The sequence below is a fragment of the Protopterus annectens genome, chromosome 3.part1 (genome assembly GCF_019279795.1).
Source record: "Protopterus annectens isolate FY-2018-M chromosome 3.part1, PAN1.0, whole genome shotgun sequence".
Classification (NCBI taxonomy): Eukaryota; Metazoa; Chordata; order Ceratodontiformes; family Protopteridae; genus Protopterus; species Protopterus annectens.
In genome coordinates, this window is record NC_056732.1 from 1,587,671,952 (window position 1) to 1,587,697,539 (window position 25,588).

General features: G+C 37.8%; 1 protein-coding gene across 1 annotated transcript in view; it reads left to right on the forward strand.

Moving 5' to 3' along the window:
* LOC122797819 (vomeronasal type-2 receptor 26-like) overlaps positions 1 to 25,588 on the forward strand; it is a 284,632-nt gene that overhangs the window by 5,145 nt on the left and 253,899 nt on the right. The window contains exon 2 of the mRNA XM_044066342.1: positions 20,723 to 20,759. Coding sequence (XP_043922277.1) covers positions 20,723 to 20,759 — 37 coding nt within the window. The remainder of the gene's footprint in view (positions 1 to 20,722; positions 20,760 to 25,588) is intronic.

Consider the following 25,588-nt stretch of genomic DNA (forward strand, 5'->3'; position numbering starts at 1 on the left):
TAACCTGACAAACAGACTCTGAACAGGAAATAAAACAAATTATATGGGACTGGAACGCAAACTGAAGGCACATGAAATGAAACTGACTACTGACTAGACAGTTGTCATGGTAGCAAGTGGAAGCAATCAAAGTGAAAACTGAGGCAGAATGGAAGATAATGGAACAGATTAACAGTTTACAGTATATGAGATGTATGGTTGAGGGGAAAGAAAATCTGACCGAGGAGGTCAAAGCTAGATTCAGAGGTGCTGCAGCCAACTTGCACAAAGTGGCAGGGTAGTGGGTGACAGAAAAATGGCAAAGAAGCTGACAAGTACGGTGTGCAAAACACTAGTGTGACCAATGCTTCTGTGTGGTACAGAAACTTGGGCCATGAAGGCAGAGCAGCTAAAAAAGCTTGAGGTGATGAAGATAAAGTGCATGAGATCAGTGCAGGATACATACAAACAGATGAAGAAATTAGTACATTAGAGATGAAGCCAAAGTTGCCCTAAGTACAGAGAGGCAAGGAGAGCAGAATATGGTAGTCTGGTCAATTGTTCAGGAAACAGAAGATGATTTGGTGAAACAGATTTGGGAAAGGCAGGAGGAAGTGATGAGGATATCCAGGCAAGAGATAGATGGACTGCATGAGAGAAGGCCTGAGAATCAGTCACAGTTGTCAAAGAAACTAGGAGTGACTCTGAATCAAGAGAGGTGGCAACAGTTGACACAAGACCCTGCCCCCATATATAAATGGGAAAAAGGAGATTGATGATGATGATGATGATGCATTATTAGAACTTATATGATATTTCAACATATGTGTACCTATATTGCATTGTATAGGTGATCTATTCCCTACAGCAGCTGTTATGTTATATTGCATTTACCTGACAGCAGAAGGAGAAAGTTAGCTTGTCTAATCTGCATTTTAAAAAGATTTAATATTTAAACTATTTTTCAGTCTTTGTTCCCTATTTCACTTTCTCTGTCTTCCTCATACCCTTTTAAATGCCTCAGTGCATTTCATACCACCACTCTTTCTAATAGTACATTCAATAAGTCCACAGCCCTGTCTATAACAAAACAATTTTGCAGCTGAGGCGAGTAGCTGCTTCCTATAATCTGCTGCTTATGCTGCCCTTCTGTTCCTTTCAGTTCACACTGACATCTTCATATCATCCTGTCATGGACTTATACACCCATTTGCTGCCCATCCTGTTTTTTTTCCAGTAAAAAAAGTTCCAACTCCTCTAATTTCTTATTCTACCCCCTTATCTTTCTGTTGGCTTTTCTCTGAGCTTCTTCAGCAGTCTGTTGTCGCTTTGAGTTTACGGCCACCAGAAATGCACACAATACTAAAGTTACAGCCTGACCAGGGTCTAACAGTGTTAGAGCATTGCCTCGTTGCTTCTCATGTGTATTCCCCTTGAAAGTGCATCACATCATTCTATTTCTGAGCTTTGATCATCCTGCTCAGGTCTGTCCTTCCCATCCTGCTTACTCCTATGGTCATAAAAAGCCTTTGTTTTTCTTTCTGGATCTTTCTTTTAGCTCACTTTTGGTGTACACATTTGCTGCCCACACTGTCAGATTTGTCTTTTTATTCTTACTGTCCACCTACTCTAAATTACAGAATAGCTTGCTCATTGTTGGTTAATAGACTCTTCACCTGGATACCCCTGACCCCTTCCTGCATGATTAGCATCACATTGAGCATTCTGTCCCTTCCTGGAATAGTTGTGCTGCAGCTGGCTAATCCCCTCATGATCCAAGACCTCAGTCCCCTGATGCTCCCTCTTTACTATGGAAATCAGGTTTTCCAGTCCACTATTTGCTGATTCAAATCCTCAGTGAGTATAATCCTCTTCCTAATATCCCACTCCATTATTATTTTATCTAATCTCTCATCCACTTTCTTTATTGTGTCTGGGGTCCAGATACACCATACTGACCATACTGATCCACCAGCACTTCCTTTTTCTTTCTACCTCAATCACCAGGAAGCTTACATCAGAGTCTGCTCTTACTCCCTCCCTCACTTCCTTGATGACATGATGCTCCTCTCCCACCCATGAATTTCGTACCCTCCTTTATGCAGATCAATACTCCTGTCACCCCCTCTTCATAGCCATTCCTGTCCACCCACCTCCTTATTACTGACCCAAGCTTCTGTAATACCAGCAATGTCCATTTTCTTCCTCTTTTGCATCACTACTCTCATGTCCTCTTTTTACCTACCTATTCTCTTTGCAATGCCTGGTAATACTACCCAGCTGTGTTCTGAGCCACACTTGTTTTTTTCTTGGCTTTGTTCTTTATCTATTTTCTTTTTCTTACTGCTGCCTGAGTCCTAACTCTCCTCTTTTGTTTCTGTGAGTCTCTTTAATCATTGAGATGTAGCTTTCCAACTCAAATCTGAACCCCACGGTCCCATTTCAACTAAGAGAGACCCTGTCTTTTATAGAGAGTTTGCCTGTCTACAGTATCTTCCCATCCTTCTTTGGGTCTAATGCCTATCTGCCTTGTTCACTCCTTCAACCTATCATTAGACATCCTAATCCTCTCCTTCTTGATGTGCTCCTGCTATCACAAATGCTGTTTCTGAGAATGCAGTCTCCAATGTCTATTCTGCAATCCCTCCAACACTTCCCTGCCACTGTGAGTTACAACCTGAACTGTCTCTTCTGACAGGTTTTTTTGGGCCAATAAGCCCCACAATATGTATCCAATTTTCCCTATTTTTTTTAACTAAACAAAGGGCATATTTATTAAATATTACTTATGATGGGTCTACTACTAAACTTCGAAGTTTCAAAACTTCAAATTTCTTATGGTTGAGACAATAAGATCAAAGTTTTGAAACTTCAAAATTTAAATACAAAAATAAAAACAAAACAATCTTTTTTTTTTTACATTTTTGCAAGGGGGCAAGCTCCTGTGCACCCACCACACCCCTGGCAATTGAATATCTCAACTCCAAGATCATAGTGCAGTGAGGAAAATCATAAATATACCATTCTGCGCTGTACTGTGATCTCCATTTTAACAGTTCGAAGCTTCAAAACTTCAGTCTTATGGTCTCCACCATAACAAATTTGAAGTTTTAAAACTTCAAAATTTAGAAGTAGACCCCTTATGACATAGGTAATCATGCATTTCTATAAATGAAAACAAACCATATTGACATAATTTTAGTTGCAAACATTACACATCACTTATAATCTACCTAATCACTGTCAGTCAAATTTTACATAGCTTATTCAAATCATGCCTTCTTTTAAAGCTTCTTCCTCATCTGGTTGTATTGTTCCTACAATTTGCATTTTTTTCTATGAAATTTTGTCTTACCTTTTCTAAAGATCCCATTTTTAGTTGTTTTATTTCTGTTACGATATTCACTACTTCTAGTACAGTTGGTTTAGACTTTGATTTAAATTTTCTAGTAATTGCTTTTTTGGCAGCCACCATAATTAGACTCAGCAACGCCTTACTATGTCTAGGCAATTCTGATTCTGTATCACAGCTCAAAAAATTATATCCCTAGGGATAAAAATTTCCTCACCAAGTATTTCTTATAGAGTAGTCTGCAGGGAATTTTTAAAGTCTGCCAACTCATTACACTCCCAGAAAATATGCTCTGAATTACCTTTTTGTTCCCCATCACACCTCCAACATTTGCTGTCTACCTAAGGCAAAATTCTTTGGAGTCTACTTGGGGTATAAAAATACCTATGTAAACACTTCCAAGTAAATATCCTAAATATTCTCGACTTTGTTGCATATTTGAGAGAAATACATATATCCTCCATTGTTTTTTTGTGATTTGCATATCCAATCTCTCTTCTCAACCCATTCTAACCTCCTCTGATTGATTCTTATAGCAATAATGCAATATTTTATAAGCTCTACTAATTATTCCTTTTCTAACAGCAGCTTCTGTTCTAGCTTCTACTAAAACTGTACCACTTTGGGTCTTTTGCTTAGGATCATCCTATTTCTTTCTCTTTGCCTATACTCTGATATCAATCTTTGATAGGGAAGGCAATTTCTAACCTGCAGTCCAAATAAATTCTTTGCATCATCCCATTCTACTACATTTCCCTCTAATTATTTGCTCCAAATACTTTGGTTATTTTGCCATTTTTCTCCAATAAATTCCAGACCCTTTTTGCCTATTGTCTGTATCTCTAATTGTAGTCATCCCTATTGGCAGAATCTCCTTTCTCCATTCCCATGTAGGCTTAGTTCTTATAATACTTTCTGCTACTTTATGAATATAATATTATGTATGGTTATTGTTATTCTCCTTAAGGATCTGCATCCAAAATCCCAGTCTCTCTTTGTTACTTGAACCCCCTGCCTGTTTCATCATCATTCCTTTCCACTTTGAATCATAGGTTTCTGCTTGTGATACGTATAGAAACCTTAACTGTGTAGATCTGAAGTACCCCTTCAAATCGGGTAATCCCAGACCTCCTTGTTCTATTGGAAGAATCAGCTTATCCCACTTGACTATTGCCGTGTTACCCTCCCAGATAAAACCCTTCAACTCTTTATTAATTGCTATCCATAATTTCTCCTCTGGTTAATAAAAATATGCCAGATCTGTGTATAAAACTAAAGGGTATAAAATCATTTTAACTGCTTGTATCTTGCTATCAATATCATTTCTTCCCACATATCCTTAGCTTCTACACCATAATCTTTTTAATCCATACTCCTAAGCAATTTGTTTTATCATATCCCCATGAATATGGATATTGCTGAACCAGTTTGTATGTGGGTACATAATTTACAGCTAATGCCTTTGTTTTAGTTTCATTAATTTTGCATCCTAGAAAGATCTGAAACTGTCTCAAAATGTTCCACAACACTGAAATGTCCTTTTCTGGCTTTATCGGTTATAAAATAATATCATCTGCAAATACAGCCCGCTTTTCTTGACTGACATACCAATTATATCCTCACTTTTTTGAGTCTCTTATTTTATTTGCCAGTGGTTTTAAATATAATGCAAATAACAAAGGGGAAAAAGGACACCCCTGCCTAATTCCTCTGCTCAAACAGAATTTTTTAGAGAGAAACCAACGCACTTTAATTTTTGCAACAGATCCCTTATATATCCCTCAAATCAACCTTATAATTTTATCAGGCAATGCAAATACTTCCATTGCCAAGCTCATAAACTCCCAGCTTACTCTGCCAAATGCTTTCTCTGCATCAAGACCCACCAACAACATTGGTATTTTCTTACATTCTGCTTTATCCAACTTTTTCCTTCGTCACTTCCTCCCATGTCTCATAAAGTCTAACTACCGAGGCCATTTTCAAACATTACCCATTTTCTCCTGTATTCTTTTTTAATACTCCTAATCTCCTCCATGACTAAGTCTCCAGTCACACACACACACACACACACACACACACACACACACACACACACACACACACACACACACACACACACACACACTTTCTCTCATGTCAATACGGCTGTAACATTGTATAGCCCCATTCACTGTGATGATTATCTCCCCTTCCTGTGTGCAATTCATTCTTTTCTATTCTTTCCATTTTTTTGTATCCTTCTTAAAAGCTTTGTACACAGTTTTCCACTCATGGCCCCTCTCATCCTTTCTCCCCTGAAGCATCTCCTCTCTTGCTTCTTCTCTACCTTATTTGCATCTCCCCTGCTTTATTCAGATAGCAGGAAACACATTCCTTTGTCTTTTGGCCCCACTGTCTGGCTAAGAGCCCTCCCTATCAACTGGCCTGTTTTCTCATTATGATGTTGTCTCCCAGACATCACTGATTCTGCCTCATTTTCATTATTTGCCATTTATTATGCATTAGAAAAATATGTATTTGAACATATATAAAGTGCTAGGTTAAAGCAAATAGTATGTAATGCATTTTATTCTATTTTACAATATGGCAGTAAGAATGATCTTACATGTAATTGCTTGAAGCTTTAGAGCTGCAGTGTGTTTAAACTCTGACCCTGGCAGTAGCCAGCTCAGCAAGCTTAAGTTTTTCACTAATGATTATCTGCTGGGTCAGGAAAATGAATGTATAGAGCATTAAAAATCTTTCTTCCTTCCTCTGAGATGGTTGGCCTTGCGAATGTTATCAGAGATAAAGCACAGCTGCTAAAAGTAATGTTGCGAGAAGAACAAAGAAGTGTATTACAAGACTGAACTGACTATTGTATTCGAGCAGGACTGAAACCTTAAAAGAATAACATTTACAGAAAGACATTATAACTGACCAGGTGCTTTGCAAGGCTGTATTATTCTCATGGGAAAACTTTTAAAAAATATAACATCAGCTTTTTCTTATGAATAGAATATTGTAGACTATAGTGATGTAGGTGCCCTGTGACTAACCACGTCAGTAAGGTGGGCACAGCTTGAATGTATGATTATAAAATGTAAAACACTTCCTGATTCATGCCAGACAGAATTCTATACTTGTATTGTATGTTTTTTTGCCTCCTGGTGTACACTAGTAAAGTTTTTGCATCTGAGCCTTTTGTGTTGTCCTAATTTGTTTTTAATTAACATTATGTTAATCAGGTTTTCTGTTTGTCATCTCTTTGTTTACTGTCTCTTTTACCTTTTCCAGCTACTGTAATGTCTACTGCCCCATTTACTGTGATTTCTCTTAAAATCCCTCCTTCTCCTCTCTTGTACTACCTATCTTCTTCCTACATTTCCCACCCAGTTCTGTCTTGGCTTACTGATGCTCCTTCTCTCCAGTTCCGCATTGCTGTTTTTTTACCTGATAACCAACTCACTGCCATCCTTTGCCATCAACTTGACTTTCATAGCTGACTGTTGAGTGATGATGCACAATGCTTCACTGCAAAAAACTACATAGTCAGGTATGCAAACAGCCAGCTCTGGGGTTATTGAACCTCAGATGTAAGGAGAAAATATCCCTAACCTAAAGAACAAGTGTCCAAACTATGGCCTAGGTGGCCCAGGTTCGATTAGTAGCTTGGACATCTGAGGGTCTGGCAGGGAAGGATGGCTGTGCATGCCTATCCCATCCTGGGGGGGGGGGGGGTGAATGGTAGTGTCATGTGTGTGTGTTATACTAAACTGTTCAGTTTCCCTGATGGAGAGAGTGAGGGAAAGAAGAGGGGTGGGGTGGAAGGCAAAGCAAATTATGAATGAAAAAGGAAATTAATTTATGATGGAAACAAATAGGCAGTAATATATATATAAAATTATCTCTGGTAATGCTTACTTTAGGTCTGGGAGTGAATACAAAGTTAACAACACAAATATGTTGACTGAAAGCAAGACTGATAACAAGATTCACAAAATCAATGCCCTGCAAACCCTGAGTGAAAAAATAGGTTAAATGCAGGGGAATATATACATTCATAGATTCATAAGTATTTTAAGGCTACTGAATTTTATGACAGTTCACACCTTGTCAGCATCCACCTTCTGATTAAGCTACTTTTTCCAGGAGGATCATGCTAGTCAGTCTTAAAGTAAACTTTTGATTTGAAGGGTGCAGGAGCTGAAGAATGGTTCAAAGGTCCAAAGAATGCCCACTCCTGACACACCCTCAGAAAAGGTACAACTGTAGGGGCAATGATATTTGGTGTAACGTCAATGTAAAATACACACTAGAAGATATTTTAAAACCAGTGGAAATAGTAAGCACTAGTGAGAAAATAACTATTTCATATTGCATGTTGTTGGGCTAAAATCACGTGTTATAAGGCTTCAAAATAGGAGATTTTCAGATTGATTTATAATGTGTTCTCTAGTCCAAAGCAATGAATTAATATTTGAGTCTGATTAGAAAATACTAGAAGAACATTTACACTGTTGTTTTTACAGAACTTTAAGCTCTATTGCCTTGAGAAAAAATATGTATATCATGAATATGTTGTTTATTTTTTTTTTATTAGGTAGGGAATTGCATGTTGTTTTAATGAAAAAAATATCATGTTAATTTGGTTCAATATTGCATAAAAAACATACAGAGTGACACAATAGTGAAAAAAACAGGTTACAAAAATAAGCTTTACTATGTTACAAATTATCTTACTAGACTTTCATCAAATATGTATGGATGTGGCTGAAGACTGGAACACTATAGGAAAGAAGGGAGACATCTATGGAGGGCCAGTATATTACAGAATGCAAGTTGAGGGCAGATACTTAGATATATGTATGGATTTCTACTCATTGTTGCAATGAACCTAAGGCAGAATTAAGTGGAATCTCCACACTTTCAATAAAATGTAGTTACTGGGCAAGATTAGCTAAATGATACATATTGAAAGAATACAGCAAAATGATGCTAACCATGAAGACACATCCAGTAACCATGTCAGACCATGCACTTGTGTAAGTTGTTTTTATAAGCAAGTAAAAAAGTGAATTGTGACAGACATGTAACATTTTCTAGTATTTTGCAAAATATGCCATTTAATGATCAGCTAGATCAAACTTTTTGCGAAATTGTATTATAATTGTATTTCAGCAGTAAAGAGCTTGCAAATGAGTAGGATAGTTGTAAACTGAATATTAGAAATGTGGTCAGAATGAAAGAAAATGAGATATGAATTATATTCACAGCATGGATTTAGAGGGCTTAAAATTAACGGATTAACAGAAGCAAAAAGACTAAGTGGAATACAATAGGTTGAAGATAATTGAATAAGCTAGAATGTTTGTGCAAGAGAATTTATAAAATACAAATGAGCATAGTAATGGCTTTAAAACAATTATTTTTAACAATAACCCTGGAACAGCCAAATTGTTGGCTCAATGTTTGAGGCAATAAAAGGTTGATCACTAAAATCAGGAATTATGAGAGCTGTAGGGTAGAAGTGGACCCAGGGAAAATGTGAATGTAATGATACATGATTTGAGTACACTATGTAGACAAGACATGCAGGTTGAGAATAACACACATGAAATGGTGACATATCTGAAACAATTACAACTTCTATGGTTAATAGGAGCATAAACAGGAGCGTTAATGTAAAAAATAAAGGAAACTGAAATCAAAGATGCAGTGAGAAACCAGGATACAGGGAAACCCAGTGTAAGGGACCGAATTCCAATAGAAATGTGGAAAAAGAAGGAAAAGGAAACATAATTCTGGATAGTTTTTTTAGCAATGTTTTATTAAGTTGTGATGTGCCTTGACTTGGAAAGAAACAATAGCGGTAGTTATACCAAAGGAGGGGAAAGATCCTCTTGATCCCGATTCACTTAGTCTTATTTTGATTTCAGATTATGACTACAAAGTATTTTTGAGAATTTTAGTAACAAGAATGGTAAGGATACAGCCAAGAATAACAGACATGGATCAGTGTAGGTTTATAGAAGGTAGGCAAACATTTTACAACATTAACAGAACCCTTATGATTCATAAGGATTGTTAAGGTGCCCAATAACTTTCACACAGCACTTCCTTTATTGCAAAGAGAAACACATACATGGGAGACTAGGAAATCAAGGTCCTGTTGCCTCGAACTATAGAATAATGAAATTTTATACTTTCTTTCATTAAAAGCAGCACAATCATAGGACAAAAACGACCAATTAAAAATGAACACTACAGCATTAATTTTGCTAAGATCTCCTGACTACTGGTTTATTACGTTCTACAGACAGCAAATCTGTTTACATTTCTTCTCTATCAGCAATTACTAATATTAGGCAGGAAGTAAATCATCAGATACATATTGAAAAGCATTCAGAAACTCATCTTGTTATGAAAGCATATTGGAAATAAAATACACTCACTAACATTTTTCCTTCACTGCACATTTCAGCCTTCACAATCCCCCATCTGATGCTGTAAAGCATCATCCAAACCATAATGTTTTTCTTTGACTGGACAATGATTAAAAATATTCACATGAATGAAGACTTTTTCACTTGCTATCAAATATTTTTCAGATGCTGTTTCTTTCTGTCCAAGACATGAACACTCTTTACACAGTCATTTGAAAAATATAGCCTTATTAGCAATAAAAATATTGAAGCCCCCTACATCGTGTGTGCATGCCAGGCAAGTCTAACTAATGAACTGTATCAATCTACCTGAAATAGTGTTGTGCGATGTGTTTTGTACTTTAATGTTAGTGTAACTAGCCTAAATATTCCACTGTAGCATTTAATTGAAACAGTGTTGCACTATGTATTCCTACTTTAATGTACATTAACTGGTTTTACAACGATTCTACTAGTGTTTTTGTAGTGGTTTTCATACTGTTTTCTACTTTTGGTGGTTATTTGGTTACTTAATGCTGTTGATTAAATTTGGATTATTTGACTAGTAGTAGAATGCGTGGAAAAGGATCATTAGATAAGAGTGCAGCAACTTCTTTGTTTTGGAATAATTCAAAGATATGGCATTCTCCTCCAGGAAACAAAGCTGTTAAACCCCTTTTAATGCTTTGCCTTATAGTTAAAAGTTACAGTTACATATTGCTCAGGGGGAGAATTTGCTAAGAGAATAACCACTGAGTACAAAGTTACTGTTTACTGCATGCTTAATGGTTTCTCTTAGCTGAATAACTGCAGTTAATTAATTGCAGTTTTCATATTCCATGCACATGGTCAACCCGGCCCGACTGCATTTAATTAATAGCATTTTTCAAATTCCGCACACATGGTCAACCTGGCCTGCTTACGTCCTGAGCCACTACTTTGTTTGACAATGGTATTACTGTTTAAGCTACTACAGTACAGATTGACAGTGTAAGCTGATGCACGTGGCCTTTCCAGTAACTGCTGTTACCCCTGACTAGTACCTGGTGTTAAATAAGTATTTTTTCATTATTTCTCCTGTAGAAACTTACTTAGTTATCCTTCCCTCAATCATTACTGACTATATTTATTGTAGTTATTTTTGAGTACTGTATCCTAACAGACAGTTGTAGTAGCAGTATGTACTGTATATGTATTATTAATTGTAACAACTACAGCCTTACAGGAGTAAACTCCATATTGCACCGCACTGCTTCCTTTCTCATTATTCACCCCCTCTCACCCTCTGTCACATTATATCTCACACAATCACTCATCTTCCTCAACATGCAGGCCCCTCACACTCCCATCCCCATCCCCTGCTGTCTACCAGTCTTAAGTGTATCCTAAACTTATTTGTCCTTTTCTTTTTTCAGCTAGTCGGCTACTCTTACTGAACCAACTCTCAACCAGTTGAGATACAAGTGGAACCTTCAGGTATTCCCTGCATCGCAGTGACTACTCTGCTTGCCCTGCAAATTTATTGTATGTACCCTGATAGAAAAGCTGTGGTTGTGTTTAAAATTAAATTCATTAGCTCACCTGTACAGTAGATCCTTTAAACCTAACTCTTGGATCTGCTTAGGCATGCACATAGAATGCAGGTGCTCCAGTACCAATATATCTGCTTTATAAACATCGCTGCCCCCAAACTCTGCTTTATGCTATTAAGCTATCCCAAGAGTACATTTTATTCTGCACTCAGACCACCATTAGTCTGTACTTGTGTTCTGACCTCAGAGCACATTGAATAGCACCCCACTTGGTGTTGCTATAACTGCCCACCCCATGTTGAATTTATTACATCTATACCGGCCTCAAGTGACCCATTCCAGTGCATCATACAGGTCCACTCAGGCTCACTCTGATCCCCTACCCTACCCCTAATTCCCACCCCCCCCACTATCCCTATTCTTATTTAGCACTAGCCACACCCACCAAACTATACTAACCAATCTCAAACACAGGACTTCATCATCTGACTACCAACAACCACCCTCCAATTATCATACTGACTACATTACATTTTTCTCATTTCCTCTCCTATCCACACCCAAAATCCTCCTTAACTCCTACTTGTCCAGCACACTTCTATCTACCTATTCTCACTCCCCTAACTATACAGCATACACTATACTCCATTCTAAATTACCACAACATGCTACTACTACACACAGCTTTTCTAATCACTCTATTATCACTCTCCCTGCTGACCTCATACCACACCAATCTACAAGAAACTCCTCCCTTCTACTCCACAGCTCCTAAAACTATCTACACTAACCTATACAACTTACCTATCTCCCCTGCTATTTTTAATTCCTGTCCCACTGATTATGCTCCCTTTTTAATACTACCTTATCACTACACATCCACACTTTCCCATCAATATGACAGAGACATAAGAAAAATACTACAGACTATTGTCCATATAGCCTCCAAACTAATGTGTTGTGGTGACATCCATCCAAACCCTGGACCAGCAACTTCTTTAAGCACCCCCACTTCCCAAATTCCCAACCACTCCATTAACTTACTACATCACCCCGGAAAATTTACTGACATACTCTTATTTAACATCAACATAAGAAGCATCTCCAATATAATTTACAACCTCCATGCTTGTCTGTCATTATACACCCCAGATATAGCTGTTATAACAGAGACTTGGCTCAAGCCCCATATCACAGATAATGAAATTATCCCACCAGGTTATAATATTCTAAGAAAAGATAGAACTAACAAGAAAGGCAGAGGTATTGCCATATTATACAAAAATCACATAACAGTAGAGAAATTACATATAAAACACCCCAACCTAGACAAAGCAGAAACACTCTTTGCCCAACTAAAACTCAATATAAACAAACTAATAAATATAATTGGGTGCTATATACCACCTGGTAACAATATAGACACTCTCAAGGACCTAGTCCACTGGTCTTCCACCACACTCCAGCAGGAAACATTCATCCTAGGAGACTTTAACATTGATTGGCTAACATGCAACTCATATGCCCCCACAAATCATATTAACCTTCATGGATTTATACAAACTATCTAAACTCCAACCGGATTAGACAAAACAACTAACAGGGAATTGATCTTTGACTGGATACTAACAAACAGACCAGTCCTCCCCTCTCATACAGGTTGCCTGCCTGATGACCTAAGTGACCATCTAACAAATTTCCTCCCTAGACAGCATTTCCACCACATTAAAGGAACTGTCTACCAAATAATTAGAAATAAAAATAATCTTGACCCCAACAACCTCATCACAGATCTAAAACATTGTAACTGGACACAATCAAAACACCTTGACCTTAATGAAGCCATCAAATATTTTAATTCCACCTTTCTAAATATCCTGAACCTACATGCCCCACCCAGAACCATCAGAATCAAAGCTAACACTGCTCCTTGGCTAACTAAGGAGACCAGAGCCCTCCTCAAAACCAGGGATAAAGCCTGGAACCATTGCTACAAAATCAGATCCAAAGCCACCAAAAAGACCTACCTGGAGCTCAGGAATAAAGTTAAAAAACTGGTAAAACATGACAAAGCTAACTACTCCCAAAATCTACAAATAAAGCATCAGCATAATCTCCAAAAGTTCTGGGCAGCCATTGACAAAATACTCTCATCAGGTAAAAGTAGTACCCCCTCCCCTACCACTGAAAACACAACAGAAACCATTGCCACACAATTCAACAAATTCTTCACTAACATGGTTCTAGCCCTATCCAATCAACAAAACATCTCTAACAACCCTCCTACACAAACCTATACATCTCCTCACAATAACAACTTATTCCACTTCCAGCCCATCCCTACTGACAGGATTAGAAATACCTAAAAAAGCTCAAGCCCACAACACTAGCATCTGACAACTTGCCAGCAGAATTCCTATAAATAGCAGCCTATGCCATTAACTAAGGAGACCAGAGCCCTCCTCAAAACCAGGGATACAGCCTGGAACCATTGCTACAAAATCAGATCCAAAGCCACCAAAAAAACCTACCTGGAGCTCAGGAATAAAGTTAAAAAACTGGTAAAACATGACAAAGCTAACTACTCCCAAAATCTACAAATAAAGCATCAGCATAATCTCCAAAAGTTCTGGGCAGCCATTGACAAAATACTCTCATCAGGTAAAAGTAGTACCCCCTCCCCTACCACTGAAAACACAACAGAAACCATTGCCACACAATTCAACAAATTCTTCACTAACATGGTTCTAGCCCTATCCAATCAACAAAACATCTCTAACAACCCTCCTACACAAACCTATACATCTCCTCACAATAACAACTTATTCCACTTCCAGCCCATCCCTACTGACAGGATTAGAAATACCTAAAAAAACTCAAGCCCACAACACTAGCATCTGACAACTTGCCAGCAGAATTCCTATAAATAGCAGCCTATGCCATTGCCTACCCTATATCTATTCTTATTAACAGATCCCTGTCAGAAGCCCTTGTCCCCGAAATATGGAAAATATCACATATAATACCGCTTCATAAAAGAGGGAATTTCACAGAACTAGCAAACTATCGTACAATAGCTATCTTACCCCCCCTTAGCCAAAATCCTAGAGAGATGTATACACACCCAAATTATGGACTACTTGCACACAAATAAACTCCAATCAGCTACTCAATATGGCTTTCACCCCCACAGTACCACCACAGCTCTTATGTCCTTCACAAACACAGTTGATTACCACAGAAATAATGGCAGATTTGTGTCAGCCACCTTCCTAGACCTGTCTAAAGCTTTTGACATGGTTAGACACAGCATACTCATCAAAACTCTCTCCTCTATATGACTTAGTGACTCCTCCTTAGCCTGGTTCTAAATCTGCCTTTCCAGCCACCAACAATTAGTGCTGTGGAAGCATGCATTCTCTCCACTGCTCCTAGTCACTCTCGGTGTGCCACAAGGCTCCATTCTAGGCCCATTATGTTTCTCTCTGTATACTAACAACCTCCACTCTTCCCTTCCTCATGTATCTGTCATACAATATGCAAATGATTCTACTCTAATCTGTTCAGCTTCTTCCCTACAAGAACTCCAATCACTTATTCAACTATCCTTTTTAGCAGTCAAAGGATTCCTATCTAATATCCAACTTATTTTGAATCCTAACAAAAGAAAGCTGCTTCTTTTTAAACCAACCAGATCCAGCTCCTTAGACCCCACCTTTAATATCACATCCAGTAACAAAACTATAATTTCCCCCCTAGCTCATACAAAACTACTTGGTGTTGAGATTGATAATAATTTGAGATTTGATGTTCACATTACCCACACTATTAAAAAAGCACATAAGAAACTGAGAACACTATATAGAAACAAACATTATCTCACCAAACACTCAAAAGCCACCATATCACATACACACCTCCTTTCTACCCTACTGTACACCTTCCCTATATTCACCAATCTCAAAATGTCTGATTTAGCAAAACTAGAATATTGCTATAACAACATCACCAGGTTTGCTACTAACTCCCCTTATAGGTCACACCACTGTCTAGCATTAAAACAGCTTAACTGGCTAGAATTTCCCCAACTCTTGCAATGTAATCAACTCATGCTAGCTCATAAAATCCTGCATCACCCTGAGAAAATCCCTTCAGTACAAACCTTACTACAACCATACTCAAATAAAAGGACTCTGGGCTCAAGCAATAAAATCCTTCTTGTGGTAGCCAAACCCCTCAATACAGCAGGTGAATCACTCTTCTCTAACTATGTAGCAAAGCTATGGAACTCCTAACCTACACACATAACTTCTATCTTACCACTAACACAGTTTAAAAAGACTCTAAGAACTCACTATACTTCCAGATGGCTCTGTTCCTGTACTAGGCCAGGCTAGCTTCAATCTGCAGTTTTGGCCCACTTCAAGCTTCAGTTCTGCTATACACTGCAAATAGTACTTAACATCTATTGTTTGCACATAGGGCTATATCCTGCATGTACTACTTAACCAGACTAGACATCTAAGCAGTAGGCAATATTTTCTGTATGTATCTACTTAATTATGTTCTATATGTAGGCTGAAGCATAACTGACATGGGCAAACCAAGTTTTGTATGTATCTACTTAATTATGTTTTCTTACTCTGTTAATGTCAACTTATTTTTATATACTGTCTTATACATTGTGTTTTTCATAGCTGTTCTTGTATATTATCTACTGTATTCATTCTTACTGTTATTTAGTTGTGGAGCTTTTCTTCTCAGGCCTCCACTGAAAAAGGACATGTGTCCAGTGGACTTTCCCAGTTAACAAATGTAAAATAAATAAATAAATAAAAATATGTCAATATCTTGATGAGTCTGTAAATAATCTTCAGTAACAGCCTCCATTATATCTATTTTCACATTCCCCCAATCTGTTGTATATATTTTCATATATTTTAGTAAAATCTTGCAATACTTTATCTTCTACTGTGCTGTGATTCTTATCAATTGTGGTCAGTGGTGGTGATTCATTTTTGTGCATTTACAGGTTGACATTTTTTCTGGATTCTAATAATTTTAAAATGCACACTTTTACAATAAAAGTAATAAGACCTAAGAATGAGATTATAATAGCAATAAACATGAAAAATGTTTAAGATTCCTCCTCCCCATCTGAAGAAAAGGTTGGTTAACCATGTCCTCTGGGAAATGTAAACTTTTTTGGAATGTGATAGTTTAGTGGCTTTCTGAATTATTTCTAGCTGACTATGAATGGCACAAGTGTTAGTTATAAAAGAGCAACACTTTTTCTGTATGAATGCATGCATACCCCCTTTAGAGGCAAGGGTAAAGTCAAGTGCCATGCAGTTTTGTAGCACCACAGTGTGCACTGCAGACAGTTATTGGGTAATCAGATTAATAGACTGAAATATAGAATTACTCAACATTTCCAAGAGCTTAGACAGGTTTGTAAGCTTCCAGATAGAATTCACTGCTCCATAAGCAGGTACAATGCTTGCTCCATATAGATCCCATCACCATGATCCATGTGGCAAAACCCTTTTAAAGCAGTTTTTTGTACAGTGTTATGATAAACCCATGAAGCATTTATCTTTCCATCTGGGTTAGAAATGTTTTTAGTGTCTCTCTTGTAGTGAGCATTACAGATCTTTCCTTCAGGTAAAACAGCTGCATGTCATAGAGCTGTGATAAACAACCTATATAGCAACAACTGGGGATAAGCTTGATTTCCAAAAATGTACTAATATTCATGTAATGTTGTCATGCTCTGTCCTTCATCCCTATCATAAATTTTCCATGTGAAATTGCAAGCATTAATTCCAACAAGTGATCAGTTTTTGTGTTAGCAAATATGTATTTTAACAGTTGTTGATAGTTAAAGTGGCATTACTGAAAAGTGGATAGAAAAACATTTACTCTTCCATTTTTTTGGAAGTAAAATAAGATAAAATGCTATATGAAGCTCTGAATCAGTCACTAGTATAGGAATCCAGTGGACTAGCCCTATCATGTGTAGTAAGAATATGTTCACAGGCCGAGCAGTTGCTAACTTTGAGGGTCTGTACATAATAAGCATGCAAGGCAGTAGAAAAAAAAGTATTAAATCTAGGATGCCATTCAGGTGTTCTCGATTCAACTGTAACCAAACACTTATCCCTATTTTTAGCAAAGGGGGAATGCCTATTAAGAACTGATCTGATTCAGTACATGCAGTTCCAATGGTCACAGACAATGACACACATATGTTTCCAGATGGCAAAAGCAAATGAAATAGAATAATGATTAAAATCACAGTAACTGTTCCTATGAAAGGTCTATAGGAAAAACAATCATGTTGGGGCTGGAGAGGGTTTTAAAGAAACTAAGCATGTACTTTGGGTTGATTATCCATAGTTCATAGGAAAGCAATCACCAAATAGTCTTCTACCAATGGATTTAAATGTAGATGATTTGGAAAGAAAACATTGTCTGGCTAAGGCAATGTCTATTTTGGTATGCAAAAGCCATGATGATCTCTGATGTTGGATTCAGAAGCAAGGAAAAATGTTGTTGATGTTGAAGAAGAATCATTGGAGTTTAAGTCAGACCAGCATGAGGTAGCAGAATCATGTGATATAACTTTCTGATCTGGTGAAAGGGGTAACTTAACTGTTTTCAATTCCGGGTGTGATCTGGATGGTGGATGTGGAATCAAGTTGGATGGCCATCAATTCACAGTTGGTTCTAAATTTGGTTTGGATGACAGAACATCACTGGCTGATACTTCCAGATACAATTATCTTCCAGTTTTTTCATCTAGTTCTGCTGGTGATAGGTTCTGATGTGGTCTGACATCAATGGAATCTTGGCTGCACTCATCACAAGGGAGTTTTTTTTTTTACGTGCAACACATGTATCCCGGTGGGGAGGCCCTCACAACAGATGGTAGTAATAGTTGTGAGCAAAACCAAGTATGATCCTTTCCATCTGGGGCAAACTGAACTTCTTCAGGAATGTACTTTAATGTAGACAATGTCACTGGGTTGCAGGTCATGATGGTCCTGCTGTGTGGGTCATTGGACTGCATGCAGAACGACACTATTGTATTTCTGCAAAATAGAACAAAAAGATATGCAATATCAAAGCATGGATTTGTCAATATCTTGCAATTCTAAGTTATTTAAGAGAGGGTTAGTAAGCATTCTGATAAGTCTGCCCATGAGGATTTCATGAAGAGATAATGTTTTAGTAGTACTAACAGTACTTCTAACACTAGATAAAACTTAAGAAAATGCTTCTGGCTATTTGAGACCAGTCTCCTCACAAACATTAGCTAATCTTATTTGAATGTCTGATTGGCTATTTCCAATATCCCTGAAACCTGTGGTATATAGAGAAATGAAATTGCAATTTAACATTCAAAATCTTTCAAAGTTGCTGCATCACTTGGCTAGTAAAACGAGTGCTCTGGTCCAAATAGATGTAACAGGGAACACCAAATCTGGGAATTAATTCAGTCAAAAATTTCTTTGCTACTGTGTGTGTATTATTCTTTACACATGGATATGCTTCTACCTATTCAGAGAAAATGTCAATCGCAACTAATAAATAGCAACATTTCTACACTCGAGGAAGTTCAAAGAAGTCCCACTTGCAAGAAACAAAATGGTTCCCAAGGCTTTTTCCAATGATGGAACAGGAGCAGGCACTCATTTAGACACATTATGTACCAAGCAAGTTACATATGCATTTACAATATGTTGAATGACTTCTGAGATATGAGGGCCATGCCAACTGGTGGAAGTCTATTTTATTAATGCATTTTTGCCCAAATGAAAAGGCAGATGGTAGGCTTTTACCAACTGATTTAAGAAATTGTGTGGGAGTACTAGTTAACCATCTGGATGGTGCCACAAAAAGTCTGGAGAGTGACTGTAGCCACCTATTACCCACCTCCTTCTCTCAGAGTCCTGTATCTGATCTTCAGCAGGCAATAACTGCTGTGAACAAAAAGTGTTAGTTTTATCCATTTGCTGTAAGAATATAGTCTGAACTGGAGAAAATAATGCAGCCTGTCTTACCACTATATCTGCAAATGTGTTACTCTTTGTTACAAATGAGTGAGAATCTGTAAAAATTGTTAGTGACTCATCTATGCCAGTCTTACAGGCTTTAGTAATGGCTACAAGTTTAGGTACATGAACAGACACATTTCCATTTAATTGTACAATAAATAAAGTTATTTCTTGTGTGTAAACACAAAAGCCTGCTACGAGTTCATCATCAACTCTTTTGAACACAGGTGCCATCCATTAAAAGAATTAGATCTGGATTCTGCAAATAAACATCTTTCAGATCGAATCTAGGAGGAAGCACAGTGTTAGCAACAACTACCCAAATCACAATGTTCTCCTTTGTCCACTGTAGGGATTAAAGAAGCAGGATTAAATGATGGACATCAAACAATCTGTGAAGAAGGGTTGTTAAGTAATGAAAATTCATACTTAGACAGTCGTACTGCACATAAATATTGAATTTTAGTCTACAATAACAAGCATCTACAGAATGTGGAACTGCCACATAAGTCTCGTGCCCAAGAGTCAGTGCTGCCATAATATCTACCAAGGGCACCACCACCTAAGACAGTGGGGGAAACAATAATTTCTTTGTTGTGCTAATAATCCTAAAACCACTTTATTCCTTTCAGTACAAAATAAGAAAAATCTCTTAGAGTATTCTGGCAACCCAGGTGCAGGAGGCTTTACAAGTAATGTTTTCAATTGTACAGAAGATTGTTCATGATAATCCTTCCAGGGTAAATGTTCAGGGGTTTCTTTCGTTGATAATTCTAACAGGGGGTTCACTACTTCTGCGTAGTTAATAATCCATTGTTGATAGTAACCTCTTAATCCTAAAAGATAATGCTATTGTTTTAATATAGCAGGGTATGGTACAGTTTGGATCACACCAATACATGATGGCCAAATCTGTCTAGCACCTTCTGAAATAAGATGTTCCAAATATTAAACCTGCAGTTTCTACAACTGCAATTTGTCTGTATTAACCTTGAAGCCCAATTCTTCTATCATGTCTTGTTTATAGTCATGCAGGGTTTTTGAAGTAAGAAGCAGATAATCTTTGTAATGAGTCAAAGTAGACCCACAAGAAAACTTAATCTTTGTCTGGTTGTTTCTTTATTTCTCTAGAGAAAAGAGTGGGAGATTATACATACCCTTGCAGAAATCTAGTCTAAGTGTGCTGTCCTCTTTTAGTAAAAACAAAGAGATATTGGCTATCTGGATGCAGTGGGATTGAAATGAAAGTGGATGAAATATGTAGCACTGAGAAGGTTGTAGTATTTGAAGGAATATAACTTACTAAAGGATTAGGAACAACTGAAAATGTTGGTACCACTACTGCATTCACTGCATGTAAATCTTGTACAAACCTGTATGTACCTTTTTCAGGTTTATTGAATGGGAAAACAGTAATGTTACTAGGACTGTGAGTTGGGACAATACCAGGCATAAATAACACATTTGATTACTTTCTCTGCTTCTACTGACAAAAGATACTGAACTACCATAAGCAGATGCTCAGAGGATTTTAATTTTATACACACAGGTTCTGTGTCCTTCATACACCGTATCTCATTTTTATGGGTAGTCCAGAGCTGCGGAGAGATTAATTTTAATTACTCAATACCAGCATTTTCATTTTGCTTTGATGTTATAATGGCAAAAGGGAATCTTCATCTGTACAGGTAGTGCTTGAATATAATCTTAAATATTCATTAGGAATATCTTGAAATACACCATCAGGTGTATAATAACAGTACATCTAGGTTTACACAGTAAATCTCTACCTAACAGTTCTAAAGGGGCTGGGTTTCCTGCAATGAAAGCACACTGATGTTTTAGGGGACCAGTTTGAATAAGAGCAGGGTTAGTTTCTGGATAGTCTAAATGAATTCCAGGCATGCCTACACCCTGAATGGTATGTTTAGAAAAGTGGAAGTTGTTCAGTGTTTTTCAAAGTTATCATAGCTCTAGTAGCTCTTACATTGGCAAGAAAGAGAACAGGTGTATTTTGCACTTTAATATTGACAAAAGGACCATCCTAGACAATTGCCCCAAGGGAAATTACTGTGGTTCTTGGTCATGAAGTTTGCTGCCACACTGGTGGCTACCAAGCAGTGTTCTATATAACAGGGTTTCTTTCAGATTGCTGTGATATTTGAACATTTGGCAAACTTGCTTATTTTCCAGATAATGGGCATTCATTTTGTCAGTGTCCAATATGACTACAATTAAAACAAGCATTTAAATGTGGGTGCACCTTGCAGTGATGGTCATAAACCAGGGGAATAATAACTTTGCTGGTACTGTCCTGGAGGGTGCTGAAAAAATCTGAATAAATCTTTTCCTCCTCGATTTCTTCTTCCCCTTCCCTGCCTTTGAGAATTGGTATTCAGCTGTTAGAGCTGGATATCCACTATTTTTTTGCTTTTGTCCCTAAGTACGTTATCTGCTACATATTATGCTTGATTTACATTTTCATGAATGCCTAAGCTCTGCCAATTCAAACAAACCTTTTTAATCTGTTCTGGTATAGGTAATAACAACCCACTGGCTACTGCACCTTTCGTAGGCTCTTAATGTCCAGAGAAGGCTTTCAGTGCATCTATTCTGTGTTGTAAATATGCATCAGTAGATTCATTCTCTTTCTGTACAACAGCTTTTATTCTTGCCCATCTTCTCACAATGAAACTCGTCCTTATGACAAAGATAACCTGCCCTTGTATATATTGATTAAATCCCCACTAGAACACAATGAAATACCTCACTACCATTAGTATGGGTGATTACACATGCATCCAATTTAATAGACTTGTACAACTTTCCCACTCACATACAATCAGAACTAATGAAGAAAGTTTTAATAAAGCTTACCTTGACTACCCTGACCTAGTCAAAGCCTTTGACACTATTCCCCACTTGGGCATAATAGATAAACTCTCCCAGCTAGGTATCAACCCGTATGTACCAGATGGGTAGCTAATTTGCTCACTGATAGAACCAACTCAATCAAAGTAGGGGAAGCCACCTCTAGTAATAGACCTGTAACAAGTGGTGTACCCAAAGGATCAGTCTTGGGGCCTCTACTGTTTGGGATATACTTTTCTGAGGTGCAAGCCAAAACCAGTGGTCTGTGGCTGCCCAAGTCTGCAGATGATGGCGAGCTGGGCACTGTCTTAAATTCTCCTAGTGATGTAAACATCCTCCAAGAGGCCCTTGCCCAAACTAATGACTGGTGCCAGAAACATGGACTCAAACTGAATGCCAAGAAATGGATCATTATCCCCTTTGGAGAAAATGTCATCCCCACTAATTATCACATTAATAACAATGTACTAAGCATGCAGTCAGTTGTGAGGGACTTGATAGCAACCTGACTTTTGACCACCACATTGCCTCCATTGTACGGAAGGCTATCTACATGGCCCACCTCATCAATAAGGGTATGTCATCCAGGAACAAAGAGGTCATAACATCCCTGTACTCCTCCCTTATCAGACCCATTATCGAGTACAATGACCCCTTTGGCATGTACCTTGCCAAGCACATGCAACAGTTGGAGAGACCACAGAGGTTCCTGACCAGGAAAATCCAGGGTCTCAAACACCTATCTATACAGATAGGCTAAAAGCCCTGTCCCCCTACTCAGTCTCATACAGACTGCTCAGAGGTGACCTGTGTCTGGCATACAAGGCCATTTCAGACCCAGCCTTGATGGAGTTGGTGCATATCCATAAGATAAACTCCACTCGTGCAACCCGCATGCAAGGCCTTAACCTGGTCTGTGACATTAATAGAACTTGTTGGCAGGATAGATGTGTGCCCCAGAGACTCCCCCATCTGTGGAATAGTCAAGCAGAGTACCTCTCTAGCCTTCTTTAAGAGGAACCTGGATGACTGGATGGGAACCAGAAAATATACTCCTGGGATCCCACCTGTGTACCTGCTGGACAGGGGAAACAGGTGCTGACTTTGAGGGAACCTGGGCAAAGTTCTTGGCTAGGCTTATAAGGGCCTCTGGGCCAATAGCCTACTATCATCCTATGAACCTATGAACCTATGTAGAGACTTTAGACTCTGCTGAGATTTGTAAAATTGTGTATTGGTATACTAGAAACTTGTCTGACAGAAACCTGTCTATTTTTGAGCCCAGTGGTAATTTCTAATGCAGCAGCACAGAGATGGCTTGAAAATCTGAGTAGACACAGCACCAAACTGTTAAAAGTACCCAACAACTTTCATATGACATAGTCCAGCAGAGAAGAACAATCTTCAATATTGCAAAGAGAATCACATACATGGACTACTAGGAAATCAAGGTCCTGTCTCTTCAAACAATGGAATTTTTATACTTTCTTACATTAAAAGCAATATTATTCTTGACAATCATAGAACATCCACTAAACAATTAAAAATGAACACTACAGCATTCATTTTGATAACTAAGACTTTTGACTACTTGTTTATGACTTTCAATATTACACATGAGTTCCAAGTTCTATAACAGAACTTTCTACACAGAAGAAATCTTTTTACATTTCTTCCCTGTCAGCAATTACTAATACTAGGCAGGGAGTAAATCATAAGACACATACTGAAAAAACATTCAGCAATCTATCTCGTTAAGAAAACATTAGAAATGAAACACAAACAATAACATTTTCCTTCTCTGTAAGTCTCACCCTTCACAAGGTGCAGTGGACAATAATAATATACTAATGTTATTGGTTTGAACGCCAAAAAAGCATTTTACAGCATGAAGTGGGAATTTATAAAGAGATTTTTTTTGAGGCACTTGGATTGCACAAGCATAGACAACATTACTATTTAATATCTACAGAGCAGCACAAGCAATGGTGAAGTGTGGTGGTGAGCTGTCTAAAGCATTTAATCTTACAAGAGGAATTAGGGAGGGGTGTACATTTTTGCAATTACACTTTGCTTTGTATTTAGAGCCAGTAGCCAGAGACATAAGATATTAAATGTAATTGGATAAAATGGAGAAATACCAATGAGAAAAAAGCCCTTTTTACAGATGACATGATATTATATTTTACCAAATCAGAACATGATATAAAAATGATATTTGATAGTCTGGAATATGCTATTAGTATGGCAGGATATAAAGTAAATAAGGCAAAAAACAAAGGCTATAGGAATGAATTATTCCTCAACACATGATGTTGCAAAACTTACCCTTTTATGAGGTCACGACAAGATGTGATACTTGGGAATTTCTCAATCGGATGTTGAGTAAACAGCTAACTAAATGTGGGACGTAATTAAAAGATTATAAGTAAAATAAGACTATGAGAATTATTTATGAATTTCAGCAATAAGGTGATGAGTAAGATGCTTTTGATCCTGTTAATTCTTTATGGAGGACAGGTTTATATGTACCATCCAAGAGTTCAGCTATGGAAGAATATAAAAAGGAAATTAAAGAGGTTTTTTGAGGATAACAGAAGAGAGACTGTAATGGGAAAATGAATACTGAAAAAGGGACAGGGTGGCTTGGGACTTCCAGATTTGGAGGCATACTGTAAAGTAATGCAGCTTTGATTTGGGAAAAGGAATATAGGCTTAAATGGAAACACATGATAGGCATAGTGTCCAGTGAGGCAGTGACAGGATCACACGTGGGCATCTGGTCAGATTTAGGAAAGGAATACTGAAGGCATTATGTACATCCTTATACACATAATACTATTAAGCAACATGGAAACATAGAATAACAGCAATTGGATACACTATATAGAAATAGGAAAGATACACCCCCAGATTCTCAAAAGCTTGCACGGCGTGCATGATTAGTGTAAGATGAAAATTTGCCAATATGGCAGCCGAGCGATCCACGTACGTGCACGTTTGACATGCTCTAGCGCTGTAGCACTAGTGCTGCACGTCCCCAGCCCCTGTATGCAAATCAACCCATTTGCAGGTGAAAACCATGCAAATGAGGTAAATTTGCCATCCAGGAAGCAGGAATCAGGGCATGCAGGACTAGCGTAATATGCAGAAATGTACTCGGTTAGTAACCAAGTACGGTACCGCAAACTGCAAAACAGAGCTATGACAGCTCCAGATAAAGGCTGCATAGCATTGAGGAAGCATGCCAATGGCCAAGTAGAAGGCCATTAGCATTGCAAAGAATGCCAAATGTGCAAAATACAACTTTTATGAAATGTCCACCGATCACATCCGTTGAAGCATAGGGCAGCGGCGCGCAAATGGGATTGGGGGAAAATAATAAAA